Below are 18,106 nucleotides of genomic sequence, written 5' to 3'. Positions count from 1 at the left end.
CACGACGAAACAGCAGTTGAAGCCGGCCAAAATCGGCTTTTGATAATACCAATTTGGCCGGGATTGAGATATCGCCAGCGATCTCCCGATTTGTATCGGAAGATTGCCAGCGATCCCTTTCGAAAATAAGCCTGATATTTACCCAATCTCAAAAAAGTGCACATATAGGTGACAGCAAATGATTGCAAAGATGTCAAAGGTTTTATTTGTAATACTTACATATAAATTAAAATATGGGGGATTAAGAAGAATTATTCCCTTAGGGGAATAGTTATCGGCCGTGTTAGGGCGCTAACTCGTGTTATTTGCTCCATAATGTCTGCTAAAGGGTACTAATGCTGTTCGCAGTGACCTAAAGCAGTGATAATTAGGTCACCCTGCATTACATAGTAAGGAGATGCAAAACATGCAAATGCATGTAAAGCAGCTGTTTATCGTGTAAATGCTATACTTCAGCTTGACATTGCAGACTGCGATATAGTTGGTAAATTAACCAAGCCATGGCCTCTTACGCTCCTGGACTATCTCTTAAAGGAGCCGGCATCCATTCCCAAAAGCAAGACTCCCCTACCCCCACTCTCGGCTGAAAGCTACTCTCAGGCTTCCTCCCAAACGACCCCTCCTTGTGCCATCCAATCCAGAACCCCCCATCCCAAAGGGCACAGCCTAGTGGCTGACCCCCTTACCTGCAAATTTTGCCTCCCCCAAGTGAAGGGCAATATGGAAACATGACCCCCCCCCAGCAGTTGTACCATGAGGTTACTGCCAGGGGTCGCTGGCACCATTTTGGAAAAAGGCACTGGTAAGGAACTGGGGATCACTTCTGCCCACACCACTAGACACCAGAGATATCAAGTAAGGTAGGCCCAGGGGGGGCCTTGGGGAGGGTGGAGAAGCCTTGGGGGAGGGATCACTGCCTGCGTTAGGGGGCTTCAGTGGGGGGGGGGGCCCTTGCAGGCTGCAATATAGCTAGTAATTTAACCAAGCCATGGCCCATCGCTCCTGGGCTGTCTCTTAAAGGAGCCAGAATCCATCCCCAATAGTGGTTTAAAAGCAAGTAAGGTAGGCCCAGGGAAGCCTGGGAGAGGTATCACTGCCTGGGTTGGGAGAATTCAGTTGGGGGGAGGTGAAACTTGCAGGTAGGGGAGTTGGCTGCTGGGTGGCTCTTTGGGTTGGGAGGGGTCTGCTTGCAGCAGAACAAGGGGGGGGCCCTTCTCTTTGTGGAACCTAAGAAGAGCTTTCAGCCTGTGTGGGGGTTGCTCTAGCCACCTCTATTGGGGATGGGTGCTGGACCCTTTAAGAGACAGCCCGAGAGCATCCAGCTATGGTTTAGCAGCCTGATGCTCTGAAGAGTAACAATAACACTGCTTGAGAGGTGGCTTGCAAGCATCATTATTTTTCTACCATGGGAGTCAGCAATCTGCATTGCTGAGACACGATACCACAGGTTGGTGACCCCCATGGTAAATCGTGGTGAGGTAAAAGTCTGTCTTTTACCACACCCTGATAACTTCCCCCCTTAACCCCTGTGTAAAATCTATGCATGCCTCTGAGCTGGTGCAAAGGCTGAGGGGGCATCTTTTTAAAAAACACGTGTATTTCCCATTGTAAAATGAAAAATAAAAGTATAAATTGTTGTCACTCCCAAACCAGGCTCCTTTGGAATCTCTGCATCCTAACCACCTACACATGTAGGATTCAATTATGTAAATGGCGCCCAAATTTGGATACTGAAAAATATGTGCACTAAGTGTTATTCTATAAATGATGCTCCAGGTTGGGTGCCGTTTATAGAATAGCGCTTAGTACTGGGATCCAACTAAACCCTGGTGTATATCCTCATGCCTAAATTAGGCGGATCCCCCGAATTCTATAACACTGTATGCAAATCCTAGAAATGTCCCTGACCTTCCCATGCCCCTCCCATGGCCATGCCCTCTTTTCAGATCCACATGGAAACATTAATGTGCACATCTTTATAGAATAGCGATTATAAAGATCTGCACCTAAATTTCCAATTATTGCCAATTAGCTCCAATAATTGTTAGAGCCCAATTATCAGTGCTAACTGGCTCATTAAGGGGTCCTTTTACAAAGTGGCAGTAAAAAGTGGCCTGCGGCAGTTTGGGCACATCTTTTAGGCACACGCTGGGCCATTTTTTACCGCAGCTGGGAAAAAGGCTATTTTTTTTAAAGCATGCACCTATTTATGGCCAGAGCCGTTACATAAGTACAGATCTACTATAACAATTTGCACCTCCAACGTTCTGAAGCTGACTCCGTGGCAGACTGCAGTGAAGGGTTCGTAACTCTGTAACCATCTCTCTCTGTCCCGCCCTCGTGTCAAAACATGATGACGTCGAGGGCGATACAGTGAGAGGGAAGGGAACGCTGCAGAGTTGCTAGGCAAAGGAACGCGACATCACCAGCATGAGGGATGTATCAGAGACTGTTCTGCGCATGCGTCATTTCACAGGTCTCTCCCAAGCCTCCCAGCGATTCTCCTCCCTGCTCTGCCCCCCCCCCTCCAGCCACCCAGCGATTCTCCTCTCTCCCCTGCCACCCAGTGATTCTCCTCGCTCCCCTGATTACCTCCATCGAAGCGGCCGCGTCATTGAAAGCCCTGCCCGTCTCCAGCCTTCCCTTTGAGTTTGTTCCCTCAGAGTCCCGCCTTCCGACGTCATTTCCTCTTTCCATGAGGGCGGGACTCTGAGGGAACGAACTCGAAGGGAAGGCTAGAGGTGGGCAGGGCTTTCAATAACGCAGCCGCTTTGACGGAGGTAATCAAGGGAGCGAGGACAATCGCTGGGTGGCTGGAGGGGGGGCAGGGGAGAGAGGAGACTCGCTGGGTGGCTGGAGGGGGGCAGGGGAGAGAGGAGAATCGCTGGGTGGCTGAAGGGGGGGCAGGGGAGAGAGGAGAATCACACACACTCTCTCTCTTACAGACACACTTGCACGCAGTCTCACTCTCTCTGTCACACATACACACTTGCACATTCACTCTCTCTCACACAGTCACTCTCACACACACACACTCTCTCAAACATACACACTCTGAGGAAAACCTTGCTAGCGCCCGTTTCATTTGTGTCAGAAACGGACCTTTTTTACTAGTCGCACCTCCAACGTTCTGAAGCTGACTCCGTGGCAGTGAAGCCGTGTAGTGTTCATAGGGTTCGTAATCGCCCCGCCCTCGAGGGAACTCTGTATAGTTGCCAGGGAAAGAAACGCGACGTCAGAAAGAGAAGGGACCAACCACAGGCCTCGCACTCGCTCTCAGTGCCCCGCCCTCGGAGGGAAGGGAAAGCTGCATATAATATTCACTCACTGGAAGTTCGCTCCCTCCCTCCGAGTTCCAGGGTTGTCGTCCATCCCCCCTCCCTCCCAATTCCAGGGTCCCCCTCCCTCCCAGTTCCAGGGTCATCGTCCCTCCCTCCCTCTCTCCCTTCCAGTTCCAGGCCCCCTCCCTCCGAATTTTAAAAGTCATCCTGACTTACCTCACGCGGGAAAAAGCATGCAGGCTCGGCACTTACTTCAGTTTTCCCTTCTCTGTCTCTCGGCTCTGGTCCTGACCTTGCGGAAACAGGAAATGAGGGTGGGACCAGAGCTGAGAGACAGAGAAGGGAAAACTGAAGTAAGTGCCGAGCCTGCACGCTTTTTACCACTGCTGCCGGCCGCCGTAACCCCGACGAGGTAAGTCAGGATGACTTTTAAAATTTGGAGGGAGGGGGCCTGGAACTGGAAGAGAGGGAGGGAGGGACAACGACCCTGGAAGTGGGAAGAAGGGAGGGGGGACCCTGGAACTGGGAGGGAGGGAGGGAGGAAGGGAGAGAGGGACCCTGGAATTGGGAGGGAGGGGGGGACGCTGGACTTCCCTTAAAAACATTAATGGCAGAAGGTGATTACCTTGCTAGCGCCCATTTCATTTCAACGAGAAACGGGCTTTTTTTTTTACTAGTAAGTACATAAGTATTGCAATACTGGGAAAGACCAAAGGTCCATCAAGCCCAGCATCCTCTTTCCAACTGTGGCCAATCCAGGTCACAAATACCTGGCAAGATCCCAAAAAAGTACAAAACATTTTATACTGCTTATCCCAGAAATAGTGGATTTTCCTCAAGTCCATTTAATAATGGTCTATGGACTTTTCCTTTAAGAAGCCATCCAAACCTTTTTTAAACTCCGCTAAGCTAACCGCCTTTACCACATTCTCTGGCAACGAATTCCAGAGTTTAATTACACATTCTGTGAAGAAAGAATTTCTCCGATTCGTTTTAAATTGGAGAAAATTACCAATTGGGCGCGCGCTACCCACGCATTAGTCCTCCCTCACCTTTGTGAAAGGACCCATTAGAAATTAAATTGCATACACAAACTGAGGTGCATGCCCAAATTTTCATGCACAGTTTTGAGTGCTATTAGGGGGTACTGGTTTTGTGAAACCTCCAATTACATGCGTAGCCAACTTAACACATATAAATGCCACTGTTTACATGTGTAGATGCTTCTACAATGACCTCCTTAGAGCCCCACTTTATATTAATATATAACAGATTTTCACAGAAGCACCAGATTATTTCAAGTAAACCTTAAATTTGAATACAACAGAAAACATCACTGCTCAACAGCCTGTACCAAGGGCTAAGTAAGCAGTACAACTGCACAGGACAGAAATATAGAGGGGGGCAAAAACTGCTCCCACCCAGTCCACCATTTCCTCTCATTGGTGGTGGTGATTGAGTCACGAGGGTGTGAGGGAATCAGTATAATCTCACAGGGGGTAACTATAGCGCAGTATGGTCCTGCTGGTCAAATTACCTTCCATTTTAATATGGATATATTTGGCCCACTCTTAAATATAACACCCACTGGAGTGGATATATTAGGCCCATTCTCAAAGCTACTTGCCATCTATCAGCAATCTGCTGGACAATCTCAGGAACTCAGATTGGTACATTTTGCTGAAGTCTTAGAATAGAGTTCATTACTAAATGTGCTGGCTAGAGGCTTGAAAGACTGCAACACCTTTGCTGATCTGTTAAAGCAGCAGAATTCATATCCGTAGCATTATAGAATATTATTCAGACTGAACTGCAAAATATTTATCATCTGACTTCAGCTTCTTCTGAATATGCCGATCCAAAGATCCATTGTGCTTACATTCATTCATCACAAATGATGTCCCGTCTTAATTCAAAGTGCTTTATCTAGAGAGGCTGACTGCGGCAGTCTCATTTCCACCCCAGCGAGGAATACCACTGGGATTATACCTCATTGTCTCAGACTCAGCTGCTTCCATGCTTTCTGATCTAAAATATGCTGTTCGTATATAGTAAAGGCAGATTAAATGCTACTTAAAGACTGATCTGGCGCGACATGGCTGTTCTTTCCTTCCCCCGTTTGCCCAGCACACTATTGTTTAGTCTCTGTCTGCTGCACTAACCCTGCACATTCCACACATACAGACACAGGGCACTGCTCACCCTATCAGACATCTTCCTTTCTGGCTTCTTTTACAATACTCTCAGTGTAGGATCTCTGGCAGCAATCAGGAAACAAAGACAGCGAGAAAGAATGTCCCTCTCCCTCTGCGTTCTGCTCCTATGCAGCGTCGTAGCACCCGCCCCGACCCACAGCAGACAAGACAGAGATGGGCCAGCCCCCTGATCTCCCTTCAGTGACCCGCCCGCCAATAAAAGTCCTGGACATGGTCCCTCCTGTGGGAGCTTCCTGCAGCCTCCTCCAACCAAAGAGCCTTGTCTCTTGCCCCTCCTGCTCTGAGATTTACTGTGCTCATTAAAATGAGAGACAATGCTTTATCCAGACAGAGCCCTGGGAATGTGGGAATGGCAGATGTAAGAGAGGAGAGGTGACTGTACATGGCCGATTTGAAGAAGCGGAGATGAGGAAAGAGGCTACTGACAGTAACAATTAAATGGCAGCCACCCCAATCCCCTAAAACAAGAGGGGGAAATTTTTACAGCTAATTTTAATCAAAATCTAGGCACTGGATATAGCTATAACAAAAATAGACACAGCCACCTGTCAGTTAACTCTGACTGCCTAGATGTTTGTTTCCTATGGCCAAACAACTGACTGATTAAGGCAGTTTGCAGGTTTGCTGATCCTACTAGCAACGTTGAGGGGGGCACTAGCCTCTCTGAGAAATCCTTAGAGGGCTTGAGCCCACTGCCTCTTCTTCCCCACTTACCAAAGTTTAGGTCCCTGTACCAAAAGAACTAACACACTTAAAATAGCTATACCTGAATTCCACTGCATCTCCTTGTGACTCTGGGCAAGTCACTGAACCCTCTGTTGCCCCAGGTACAAAATATTTCCCTATATATAATATGTAAATTGCTTTGATTATAACCATAGAAAGGCGATATATCAAATCCCATCCCCTTTCCCCCTAAATACATTTTTAGTGTGCATATTTTGAAAAGATGGGCACTCTTAGCCGCAGAGCACATTTTCTGGGGGAAGTATAGGGAGTTCAAAGACAAGGCTGCAAGCTAGGCACACAGGAGCCCTCTTACTAAGCATGGGTAGCGTGCGCCAAATCGGCACTACCGCTGGGGTAGCATGGGCACCCAGCAGTAATTCAAAAGTTGGTATACGCTGTTTCCCGTGGTAGAAAATAATTTTCTACCACAGAGGCGTTCCTGGTGGTAATAGGCAGCTTGGCCAGAGTGGCACACACTGCCTGATTACCGCACGAGTAGCGTGTGAGCCCTTACTGCTAGGTCAATGGGTGATGATAAGGGCTCAGGCAGTAAATAGCCACGCACTACTTTTAATTTTACCGTACATCCATTTACTGCCCCTATTTTTAAAAAGCCCCTTTTCCCAGCCACGGTAAAAAAATAGCCCAGTGCGCACCAATTTTACACGTCCACACTACCATAAATCAGACCGTGACTGTGAGATTCAATAGCTAAGTATTTAGAGCTTTTTTTTTTTTTTAAATAAGCTTTTGTCTGTTTGAATTTCATGATTTCACAATTTGCAACTAGATTTACAAGGGAGGTTTTTGGCCAATGATGAAGCCCTGCTCTTTCAGCTATTAGCTGGAAGCGTCTTGAGGCTTTTTCCTTCCTTTCTATAATCAATCTCACTGCTTACGTATATTTAAGAATCTTTTTTTATTTATATGGTTAGACATTTTTTGGATTCTTTTTCCCTTGTTAGCATGTGCTAATGTTGCCATTAGCATGTGGCCATATTAAAAAATTGCTATGGGAGCACTTACTGCCACCTATTTAGGAGTCAGACTGGTAGCGCTATAGAAATGATTTGTAGTAGTAGTGGTAAGGACTTCCACATTAACTATGCACTAATCAGTTAACATACGGTAATGAAGATGTGCTAACAGGTTAACACAGGAATGCCACTCTCTGCCCTTGATATGCCCTCTCAAAAAAAAATTACTGCACAGTTAGTGTATGGACACGTATGCCAAAACTAACACGAAATGCTTTAGCGCATCCAGGGCCGTGCCTAGGGTCTCTGGTGCCCCCCTGCAGACTATCAGTTGGCACCCCCCCCCCCCCCCCCCGGTGTGGCACAAGATGCTAAGGAAATAGGAGCTAAAAGATGGAGTGCATCTTTGTGGGATTGCTGAACAAATAGAGGGTTTACAACCACTTAGCTTTTCGTGCTTTCATGTTCACGAAATTAGTAATTAAATCTTTGATATCTAACTGGGCACATATATCATTCTCAATAGCAATCATGGCAAGGCTTACAAGCCTTTCTTGTGAAATACTTGATCGCAAATAATTTTTTATGATTTTTAACCATGAAAATGATTGCTCACCACTTGCTACACTGACAGGAATTGTCAGCAATATTCTTAGAAACAAATTGCTATACATTGCAAAATAAGATAGCAGATGTAAATTCTCAAAGTGGACATATTCCAAACACTAAAAAGAAAATAAAATGATTTTTTTCTACCTTTGTTGTCTGGTGACTTGATCATGCTGGCCCAGCACCTGATTCTGCTGCTATTTGTCCTCTTAACTCCATTTCCAGAGCTTCCTTTCCATTTATTTCTTTACTTTCCTCCTTTCTTCTTCTTCATTTCTTGCCTTACATCCATAAGTAAAAGCTGGGTCCTCTGCAGACTGTCCAGTGGATCCAGCTTCTGCCTATTTTCTCCATCCATATGCAGGTTTTCTCCCTTTTCCCTCATCTCATCTCCTTCCTCTCTCTTCCCTCCCCTCCATCCATGCCCAGCATTTCTCCCTTTCCCTCCATCCATGTCCATCCTTGTCCCTCTCTGCCCTTTCCTCCTCCATCCATATCCAGCAATTCTCCTCTCTCTCCTCCCCTCCATATCCAGCAATTTCTCCTCTCTCCCTGGGCCTGGCCTCCTATCCATGTCCATCCTTGTCCCTCTCTGCCCTTTCCTCCTCCATCCATATCCAGCAATTCTCCTCTCTCCCCTCCCCTCCATTTCCAGCAATTTCTCCTCTCTCCCTGGGCTCTGCCCTCCCATCCATGTCCATCCATGTCCCTCTCTGCCCTTCCCTCCTCCATCCATATCCAGCAATTCTCCTCTCTCCCCTCCCCTCCATTTCCAGCAATTTCTCCTCTCTCCCTGGGCCCTGTCCTCCCATCCATGTCCATCCTTGTCCCTCTCTGCCCTTCCCTCCTCCATGCCTCCTTATCCAGCAATTTTCCTCTCTCCCCTGCCCTCCCATGTCCACCTGCCCGCCCTCTGAGTCTGGTTTCTTGTATTTAATTTAAATTTACCTCCATCATGGCAGCAGCTGCGCAGCATCAGTGAAAGCGCTGCCGACATCTCCAGCCTTCCCTTCGCGCTCGTTCGTTCCCTCAGTGTCCCGCCTTCTTCTGACGTCATTTCCTTGCGAGGGCGGGACACTGAGGGAATGAACGAGCGCGAAGGGAAGGCTGGAGACGTCGGCAGCGCTTTCACTGACGCTGCTCAGCTGCTACGACGTCGGAGGTAAATTTAAATAAAAGGGCTGCTGTCGGGGTCCGGGAGCTGCGGTAAGCGGCGAGGGTAAGCATGGCGTGGCGGCGCCCTCCAGAGGTCGGCGCCCCCCTGCGGTGCTTACCCCGCTTACCTTGTTGGCATGGCCCTGAGCGCATCTCACATTAGGCATTAGTGCTTAATGTAGCTTAGTAAAAAGACTCTCTTGTGCTACTACTGAAAATAATAATTAAGATTTTTGAGGTAGCTATTGATTCTGCCTTCAGTATGGAAAAATATGTTAGTGCATTGATACAGAAGATATTTTACAAACTTAAGAATATAAAACAAATTAAGGGGCCCTTTTACCAAGCTGAGATAAAAGAGGCCCTGTGCCAGCAGCAGCGTGTATTCTTGCCACACTCCGAGGCCCGTTTTACCACAGAAGGTAAAAGGCTGAGGGGTCCTTTTACTAAGGTGCGCTGAAAAATGGCTTGCGGTAGTGTAGGCACCAGTTTTGGGCATGCGCCGATCTATTTTTCAGCGCGCCTGTAAAAAAAGGCCTTTTTTAAAAATTTTGCCAAAAATGTGTGGCAAAATCAAAATTGCCACGCATCCATTTTGGGTCTGCGACCTTACTGCCAGCCATTGACCTAGCGGTAAAGTCTCACACAGTAACCGGGCAGTAATGACCTACGCACGTCAAATGCCACTTGGCACACGGCCGATATGCATGTCCCAAAAATAAAAATTATTTTTTGGCCACAAGCCAAAAATGAAATTACCACAAGAGTCACACAGTAGTCGGGCGGTAACCCCATTTTGCTGCGCATTGGGCATGTGTAGACGCTTATGTGGCTTAGTAAAAGGGCCCCTGAAAAAAGAAATGGCCGTGTGGTAAGTTTGCACTTGCCATGTGGCTATTTCAGGGGGGAACACTTACCTCCACCCATTGAAATGGCGGTAAGGGCTCCTGTACTAATCCTGTGGTAAACATATGGAAATACATTTCTGTAGCACCGGAAATGGTGCGTTCTGGGCTGCTGTGATAGCCCAGTGGTAGTTCCGGATTGGCACGCAGCAAGCCTATTGCTACAAGCCAACCCTTTAATAAAAGGTTCCTGCCAAAATTTGAATTTGTGTCCAATGAACTTTCCCACCTCAGTTTCCTGCAGAAAATTTCACACCCTTTAGAGTTTAAACTGTAACAATGAATCTTCACTCTCCAATGAAACTGCCCATCTTAAGCCCCAGCCAGTCAAGTTTGAGGACCCACTATATAAAGACAACCTTGCAGACTTCACACTAGGGGCATAGCCAAACTTCGGCAGGAGGGGGGTCCAGAGCCCGAGGTGAAGGGGTACATTTTAGCCCCCCTGGCGCCGTCGACCCCCCCTGTACCATTATCGACCCCTCCCCCACCGCTGACGCCGGCCCCTCCGCCATTGCCGACCTCCCCATCGCCAACTTTGACGACCCTCTCGACCCCCTCGTGCAGGACGTCAGAAACAGAACAAAGTCTTCGCGGGAAGACGAGGACCTCCTCGGCTGGCGGGGATTGGGGTCCCCCGCCAGCAAAGGTAGCCCATGGCAACGGCGGGGGAGGGTTGGCGGCCGGGGGGTCCAGGGCCAAATCTACGGGGGCCCAGGCCCCCCTGGCCCCACGTAGCTATGCCACTGCTTCACACCAACATGAAGAAAGCCACAGCATCATTTTCACTTACCTGGATGCAGCACAACCTGGAAAGCCGCAATGATCATGACTCCAGCCTCGGAAGGCTAAGACAACATATGGAACCAAATTCTATAAATAGCACCAAAAAAATCAGTGCCAAAAAAATTACATGCTAAACCACTATTCTATAAACAACGCTGAAAGTTAGGCACCATTTATAGAATACACTTACCCTGGGATTCTATATATTGCACTGAAATTTCTGTACGGAAAACAAAGTGTATTCCATAACAATGTGACAATGTGCATAACTATTAACAAGCTAATCAGTGCTGACAATTGGATGTTAACAGCCAATTATCAGCCCAAATTGGCATTAATTAGAATTTACGCACATTACTTGCTAAATGTATCCTGTAACGTGGTGCGTGTAAATATGTCGCATAGTTGAAATGTGAGCATGGTTATGGGTGTGGAAGGGGTGGGTCAGGTCATGGGTGTTTCTAAAATCTATGTGTATTGTTATAGAATACACCCGCTCTGCACCTAATTTAGGCATCAGGATTTACACTAGCTTTTACTTGGCGTAATTGACCGCAACTAAATTTAGTCAGGTGGACCAGCGCTTGGCTTATAAACCACGCAGAAATTTAGGCTTATTCTATAAATATGCCTATATTAAAGTATACTTTATAGAATATGCCTAAGTGAATTTCATTTTGGCGCTGAATTTTTAGGCATGATATATAAACTCTAGTCCTTAGTGCCTAACTTTACATGCGAGGATTTATTCCAAGTAAACCCTGATGTAAATCTTCGCTTCTAAATTAGGCACATATTCCCCCTTATTCTATCACATTGTGCATAAATTCTAGGAATGCCCCGATCCGCCCATGATCCTCCCATGGCCATTTCCCTTTTTAACAGTTGCGCACAAAATTTATGCATGGATCCATGTGACTACAAATGCGCACATAAATTTCAATTAAGGCTAATTAGTGCTGATAATTGATTATTCTTCATTAGTTGTTATAATACTCACTGTAACCAAGTACTTAACATTTTTTTATGGGGACCATCAGATGTTATAGCAACTCACACCATAGGGAACTTTCTGTTCCTTTTTCAGTTGAGAAAGAAAAAATGGTTGTGGTGCAAATCTTTATCGGATCACCCTTCACATTTTTTTAAAATGTAAATATAAGTGTTTTTCTCTTTAGCAAAGATACTTTCTGGTGCAGTAAAATAGATATCATAAATGTGCATAGTGGCTCCACACTTATCTTAAAGAATGGCAGCAATTTCAATTCGCAGGACGTTCTCCTGCAAATTGAAATTGCTGCCATTCTTTAAGATAATAGATAGCATAGGGTGTAAGCAAAGAGGGAACATATAGATAGCTAAGTTAGATTAACAGGAGTAAAAAAATAAGGGACTAGTTCAAAGATAGTTGCTTGAACATTATCTTGGCTAGGGTAGGACTGGGTAGATATATCCTGCTATAGTAAGTGCAGCCGGTGTCATTTACTTCTTCCATTAAAGGCCTGGTTGAAGAGCCAAGCTTTCACCTGCTTCCTGAAGTAAAGATAATCTTGTCTTAAGCGAAGCCTTTCAGGGAGTGCATTCCAGAGCGTGGGGGCTACTCCGGAGAAGGCTCGCTTGCAGGTATCACATCTTGTGATGTCCTTTGGAGAGAGTAAGGTTAGGGAAACTCCTTGGGAGGACCTTAGTGACCTTGAAGATGTGTAGAGAGAGATCCTGTTCTTCAAGTAATCTGGGCCATTTCCTTTAAGGGCCTTGAAGGTCAAACATAGTTTTAAATTTGGTTCTGTATTGTACTGGTAGCCCAGCACTGGCCTTACTTTCCAATTACTGTTCCTGTCTAGGCACCACTGTTTTATTTTGATAACATCCTGTTTCCATATAGAGATCCTTTATGTCTATCCCATACCAGGGCCGCCGAGAGACACAGCCAGGACACCACTGCATACTCCTTTCTGTCTTTGAATCACTTCTGTGCTGCTCCCTCGTTCTGTCCTCTCCTGCTCCAGTGCTCCTGTGTTCCAGGAGTCGGGACCCAGATGATTGCATTAACGTGATATTGCATTGATGTAATAATCTGGGTCCTGAACGGCACATGTGCCAAGCAGGAGCAGGTGAGGACAGACCCAGAAGCAGGTAGGAAGAAGTTTGCTGGCATCAGGCCCAAGGCCGGGTCTGGGGAATTTTGCTCCCACCCCTGTCTCCCCTCTCGGTAGGCCCTGTCCCATACATTTTCAAATTCCGTCACTACTTTTGTCTCTACTGCCTCCCCTGGGAGGCTATTCCAGGCTAAAGGGCCCTTTTTACTAACGCGTGTTTACTGCAGCAAAAAATGACTTACCATAGGGTGCACTGAGGCATTCTACAGTAATTTTGGGACGTGTGTAGACTACCCACATGCTAAAAAATAAAATTTATTTAATTTTTTTAGCACTGGATTTGGGTCTGGGGGCAGAGAGTGGGCATGTTCTGCACTAATTGGTTAGCGCAGACACATTTCCGCATGCTAACTGATTAGCACTTGCTTAGCACATGAGCCCTTACTGCCTAATAGCAAAATTAGCACATGGCCATTAATAAAGAAAAATAGAAAATTTGGCCATTTTACTTTGGTAGTAAAAATTGTCTTAGCGCAGGGTAAAGACCCGTGTAAGGGTACACTAAGGCCACTTTTTACTGCTGTTTAGTAAAAAGGCCCCTAATACTGTTATTTAGGCATGTAAACATGTGATGTGCCCATACTCCACCCAAATTCCACTCATGCAATGCCCACCAGCAATCTATGCGGCATCAAAACATGCGGTTAGATTCAGTAAATGGCGCCTAAAAAATTGGCGCTGAAAACCCCCCACAAGAGGTATTCTATAAGCTGCGCCTAAAGTTCAGCATGGTTTATAGAATAGCGCTCAAGTGTTATGGTCAGGGCTGCCGAGAGGGGGGGGGGGGTAAAATTTCTGAGGCCCAGCCTCCGAGGGGGAGCCTGGGCTCAGGCCTAGTGCCAGCAAGCTTTTTCCTGCCTGCTTCCAGGTCTGTCCTCCCCTGCTCCTGCGTGCCGCCCAGGACCCAGATGATTACATTAACGCGATATCACGTTAATGCAATCGTCCAGGTTCCAACTCTCGGCACGTACAGGAGCAGTGCAGGAGAGGACAGAGCAAGGGAGCAGACAGAAAGGAGCGGGGCAGTGACCCAAGTGTGGAGGAGTGGTGGCGTAGTGCAGCGGGGCTCGCACAGTGGTCCAGTCCTTTCCCCCGGGCCCGGCTGTGTCTCTCGGTAGCCCTGGTTATGTTTGTGCCTAAATTTAGGCATGACCATTTGCACCAACGAAAATGTGGTGCAAATACCTGCACCTAAATTTACATGTGGGATACCCTTATTCTGTAATTACACATGTAGCTCAAAACCATGCTGCCTTTCAGCCCAAAATGCCCATGACTATTCCATTTTCTCACCCACTTTTTTTGGGCCGTGTGTAAATTTTAGATGTGGATCCTGCACCTAACTTTACTAACACCCAAATAAATCTAATTAGTGCCAATAACTGCTTGTTAAAAAGCCAACTATTGGCACTAATTGGCTCATTACCTAATAGGGACCGTGCCTACATTTGCATATGCAAATTTTTACAACCATTATAGAATCATGGGGGATGGAGCATAGTCTTCTGTTAGTCAGTAATCTATAAGAGGCCACTTACGTGCATAGAATACTACCATTTAAATGCTCCCCTGCCATCCCAATACCATCTTTATAGAATAATCCCCATTGTGCTGACTTTTCATGATTTTAACTATGATATTCTGATTGGGTCATGTAATAATTTATATTTTATTGTTTACATCACAGATATATACACTGTATAGCCAAACATTCATTGTAGTATAATACAGCACACATTTGCATTCAAGAAAACCAACAACACACAAAAAAAATTATGTACTTAGAACACAGGGCTATGAGTCTGGAAACCCCACTTCCAGTCCCTCTCTACCACTCACTGCATGAAAGAAACTATATACCTGGGGATTATCTTGTGCAATACCATATACAAAGATAGCACTTGCTGACTAATAAATAGGAATTGTAGATAGACCTAAACACAAATGGGATTCAAGGTTACAAGATAATCATAACAGTGTTCCACTTCATTAAGGTGTCATTTATACATGTCATACAGATGGTTTCACAATCACATACAGGCTACATACAAAAAATGATAAAATACATCAACACACTTGTACACATCAGTCAAGAATTAGCAGATGCAAAGAAAAACTTAAGACCTGCTATACTGGCTCACACCAAATGTATCTGGAAAGATCCCAAAATGTAGCAAGATTCCATCTGCATACCTCCAGATATAAGCAGTGGCTTTCATCAGGTCTACCTTAATAATGGTTTATGAACTTTTCTACCAGGAATGTGTCCTTTTTTTTTAAACCCAGCTATGCTAACTGCTTTTACCACATCCTTCAGCAACAAGTTCCAGAGAAGAGAGTGTTGAGATAAAGGTTAGTGAGAGAGCTGGGGAGGTAAGGTGACCCAGTTAGCTCATTCCAGACACAGAAGGCATCAGTAAGAAAAGGAAGTGCCTTCGACTAATGGTGGGCTGTTTGTGAAAAGACATTACTTAGAAGAGTGAATAAAGACCATGATTGCACATTGTAAGCCACTTTGGGTCTGCTTAACGTGGAAAAAAGTGGGGTATAAATGTTCATAAATAAATAAAATAAATAAATAAATAGAGAGGATAAGGGTTAGGCCACAAAGGCAGAAAGTAATAAGTGGGTTGGAAAACCCAAGAAAACAGACTGAGAAAAAAAATAATGGGCTGATGGCTTGAGCCAGGAAATTGTTAAGACAGAGTTTAGAGTGTGGATCCTATAGAGATGCATGTTCATGAAGGAGTCTGAAAAGGACAAATTTGATCTAATATTATGATAAAAAAAGGTTCCTTAGAGCCAGTCTCACAGCTTAAGTCACTGCATTATAGCTTCTTAGTAGTAAACTTAGGGTTCTTCTCTGAAAAATCATCTTAAAGGAAGTTTTCTTTCAGCCCTTGGTACTAGCAAGGGTTCTCAGTGCCAACCATGCATTCCAAATGAGGTAGAAGCATTAAAGAAACTAAAGAATGCACACATCAAAAAGTTCCAAACAATAACTATGTTAAATAATTTTTGTATATTTAAACCATGTCTCAATAGGGCTTGATTCAATTTTGCATTTATACATACTTTATCCTATCATTTGTTAACTCATTTCATTCTTATCTTTGTTGAGCCCGTGATCTTCTCTTTTAAGTAGCATCCCAATACCATATCATTTATTAGAAGACGATACAAAGTGGGGTTCATATACAATGGCCTGCCAGTGAGCCACCTCTCACAGCTTCTTCAACACACTGAAGCAGCTTCACTTCATCATAGCCCCTCTCTGCATATTTGAAAACAAAAATACATCTCAAAATATGTCAAAAGAACACTTATATGATAGTTCTTATGAATGTTCATATGTCATGGTCTTCCGGACATCACAAACTAGAAGTATTCAAGACAGGAAAATTGGTGGGGAGAGGGGAAGAGGTAGATTCCTTCTGAGGTGCTGCAGTACTGGAAGACCTTTTCGATGTTGTACCTATGTGGACAATGCTTCACTCTCTGTCTTCATTTACCTTCTGGCTCATTGCCGTAAGTCAGAGCAATAAGGAAGCTTTAAACTGGTAGAATAAGTCTGCTAATATCTTTATCATTTATATAATCCTAGAATTCTCAGATTCTGGTACAAGAGCACCAGTTCTAATTCATAAATTATTATTGTTGTAGTTCTGTCAATTGTATCTTCTGATATTTGTTCAGCTATAGCACCACTACAAACAAGAACCTCACGAAGACACAACTCGATACTATGGTATAATGAAGAACTGAAAAAACTAAAAACGCAAGCTAGGAGGCTTGAACGAACATGGAAAAAAAAAAAAGATGTACACACACTCAATGAATGGAAACAAATGCAAAGAAAATACAAATATGCAATAAGACAAACCAAAAGGTCTTATTACAAAACCAAAATAGGTCCAGACTACAACGACATGAACAAACTATATCAACTTGTGAACAAATTACTAGATGCCACACTGGTTACCACAACCAACACAGACACCCCATCTGCAGACAAACTTGCTAAATACTTCAATGAGAAAATATTAAACCTACGCAGCACGTTATCACAGAACACCACTGACATCGATACATTCATTGACTGACTGGACCCAATCCCAGGTGAATACCCAGCAGACCAAATCTGGACAAACTTCGCCCTCCTTACCGATGAAATCGTCACCCAAGTGATTAACAAGTTCACCAAGACCCACTGTAAACTGGACACATGCCCCAACCACCTAATAAAATCTGCCCCTCAACGCTTCATAGCAGACCTCACATCACACCTAAACTACATGCTGCAACATGGCTTCTTTCCTAAGGACAAAGGCAACATACTACTCACCCCAATACCTAAAGACACAACGAAAAAAGCAAATTAAATCACCAACTACCACCTGGTAGCATCTATCCCCCTGGCAGTCATACTGCTGGAAAGCATGGTAACCAAGCAACTTACTGACTACTTAAACAAATTCTCAATACTACATGAATTACAATCAGGATTTCACGCCAACCACAGCACTGAAACAGTACTCATTACTCTCCTAACCAAATTCAAACAAGAAATTGCAATTGGCAAAAGCATACTTCTCCTACAATTCGACATGTCTAGTGCGTTCGACATGGTAAACCATAAAATACTACTAAATATCCTAGAATACTTCGGGATCGGTGGTAGTGTACTTAGTTGGATCAAGGGCTTCCTAACTACAAGAACATACCAAGCGATATCAAACTCGAACATATCATCACCATGGAAACCAGAAAGTGGAGTACCCCAAGGATCACCATTATCACCGACCCTTTTCAACCTAATGATGACCCCACTAGCCAAATCCCTATCCAATCAAGGCCTTAACCCATACATCTACGAAGATGATGTCACGATATACATCCCATTCAAACACGACCTAACAGAAATCACAAAAGAAATCAAACTCAGCTTCCAAATCATGAACTCATGGGCGGACGCATTTCAACTAGAACTCAACGCAGAAAAAACACACTGTCTCATCCTCTTATCCCAATACAACACGAACAAACCCACCAATATAAACATCCCAGATTACACCCTTCCAGTTTCAGATAGCTTGAAAATTCTCGGAGTAACAATTGACCGAAATCTCATGCTAGAAAGTCAAGCGAAAACTACAACAAAGAAAATGTTTCACTCAATGTGGAAACTCAAACGAGTAAAACCTTTCTTCCCGAGGGAAATATTCCGCAGCCTGATACAACCAATGGTACTAAGTCACCTAGACTACTGCAATGCAATCTATGCCGGAT

General features: G+C 44.9%; 2 protein-coding genes across 2 annotated transcripts in view; one reads left to right on the top strand and one right to left on the bottom strand.

Moving 5' to 3' along the window:
- LOC115475175 (zinc finger protein 271-like) overlaps positions 1-5,561 on the bottom strand; it is a 101,159-nt gene extending 95,598 nt beyond the window's left edge. Inside the window, 1 exon segment of the mRNA XM_030210939.1 lies at positions 5,484-5,561. Coding sequence (XP_030066799.1) covers positions 5,484-5,495 — 12 coding nt within the window. The 5' untranslated portion in view covers positions 5,496-5,561.
- The window catches only part of LOC115475172 (zinc finger protein 271-like), a 230,412-nt gene that overhangs the window by 145,046 nt on the left and 67,260 nt on the right, over positions 1-18,106 (top strand). The window lies entirely within an intron of this gene.

This window comes from Microcaecilia unicolor, chromosome 7, assembly GCF_901765095.1.
Source record: "Microcaecilia unicolor chromosome 7, aMicUni1.1, whole genome shotgun sequence".
NCBI lineage: Eukaryota > Metazoa > Chordata > Amphibia > Gymnophiona > Siphonopidae > Microcaecilia > Microcaecilia unicolor.
This window is presented reverse-complemented; position numbering and strand designations above follow the sequence as displayed.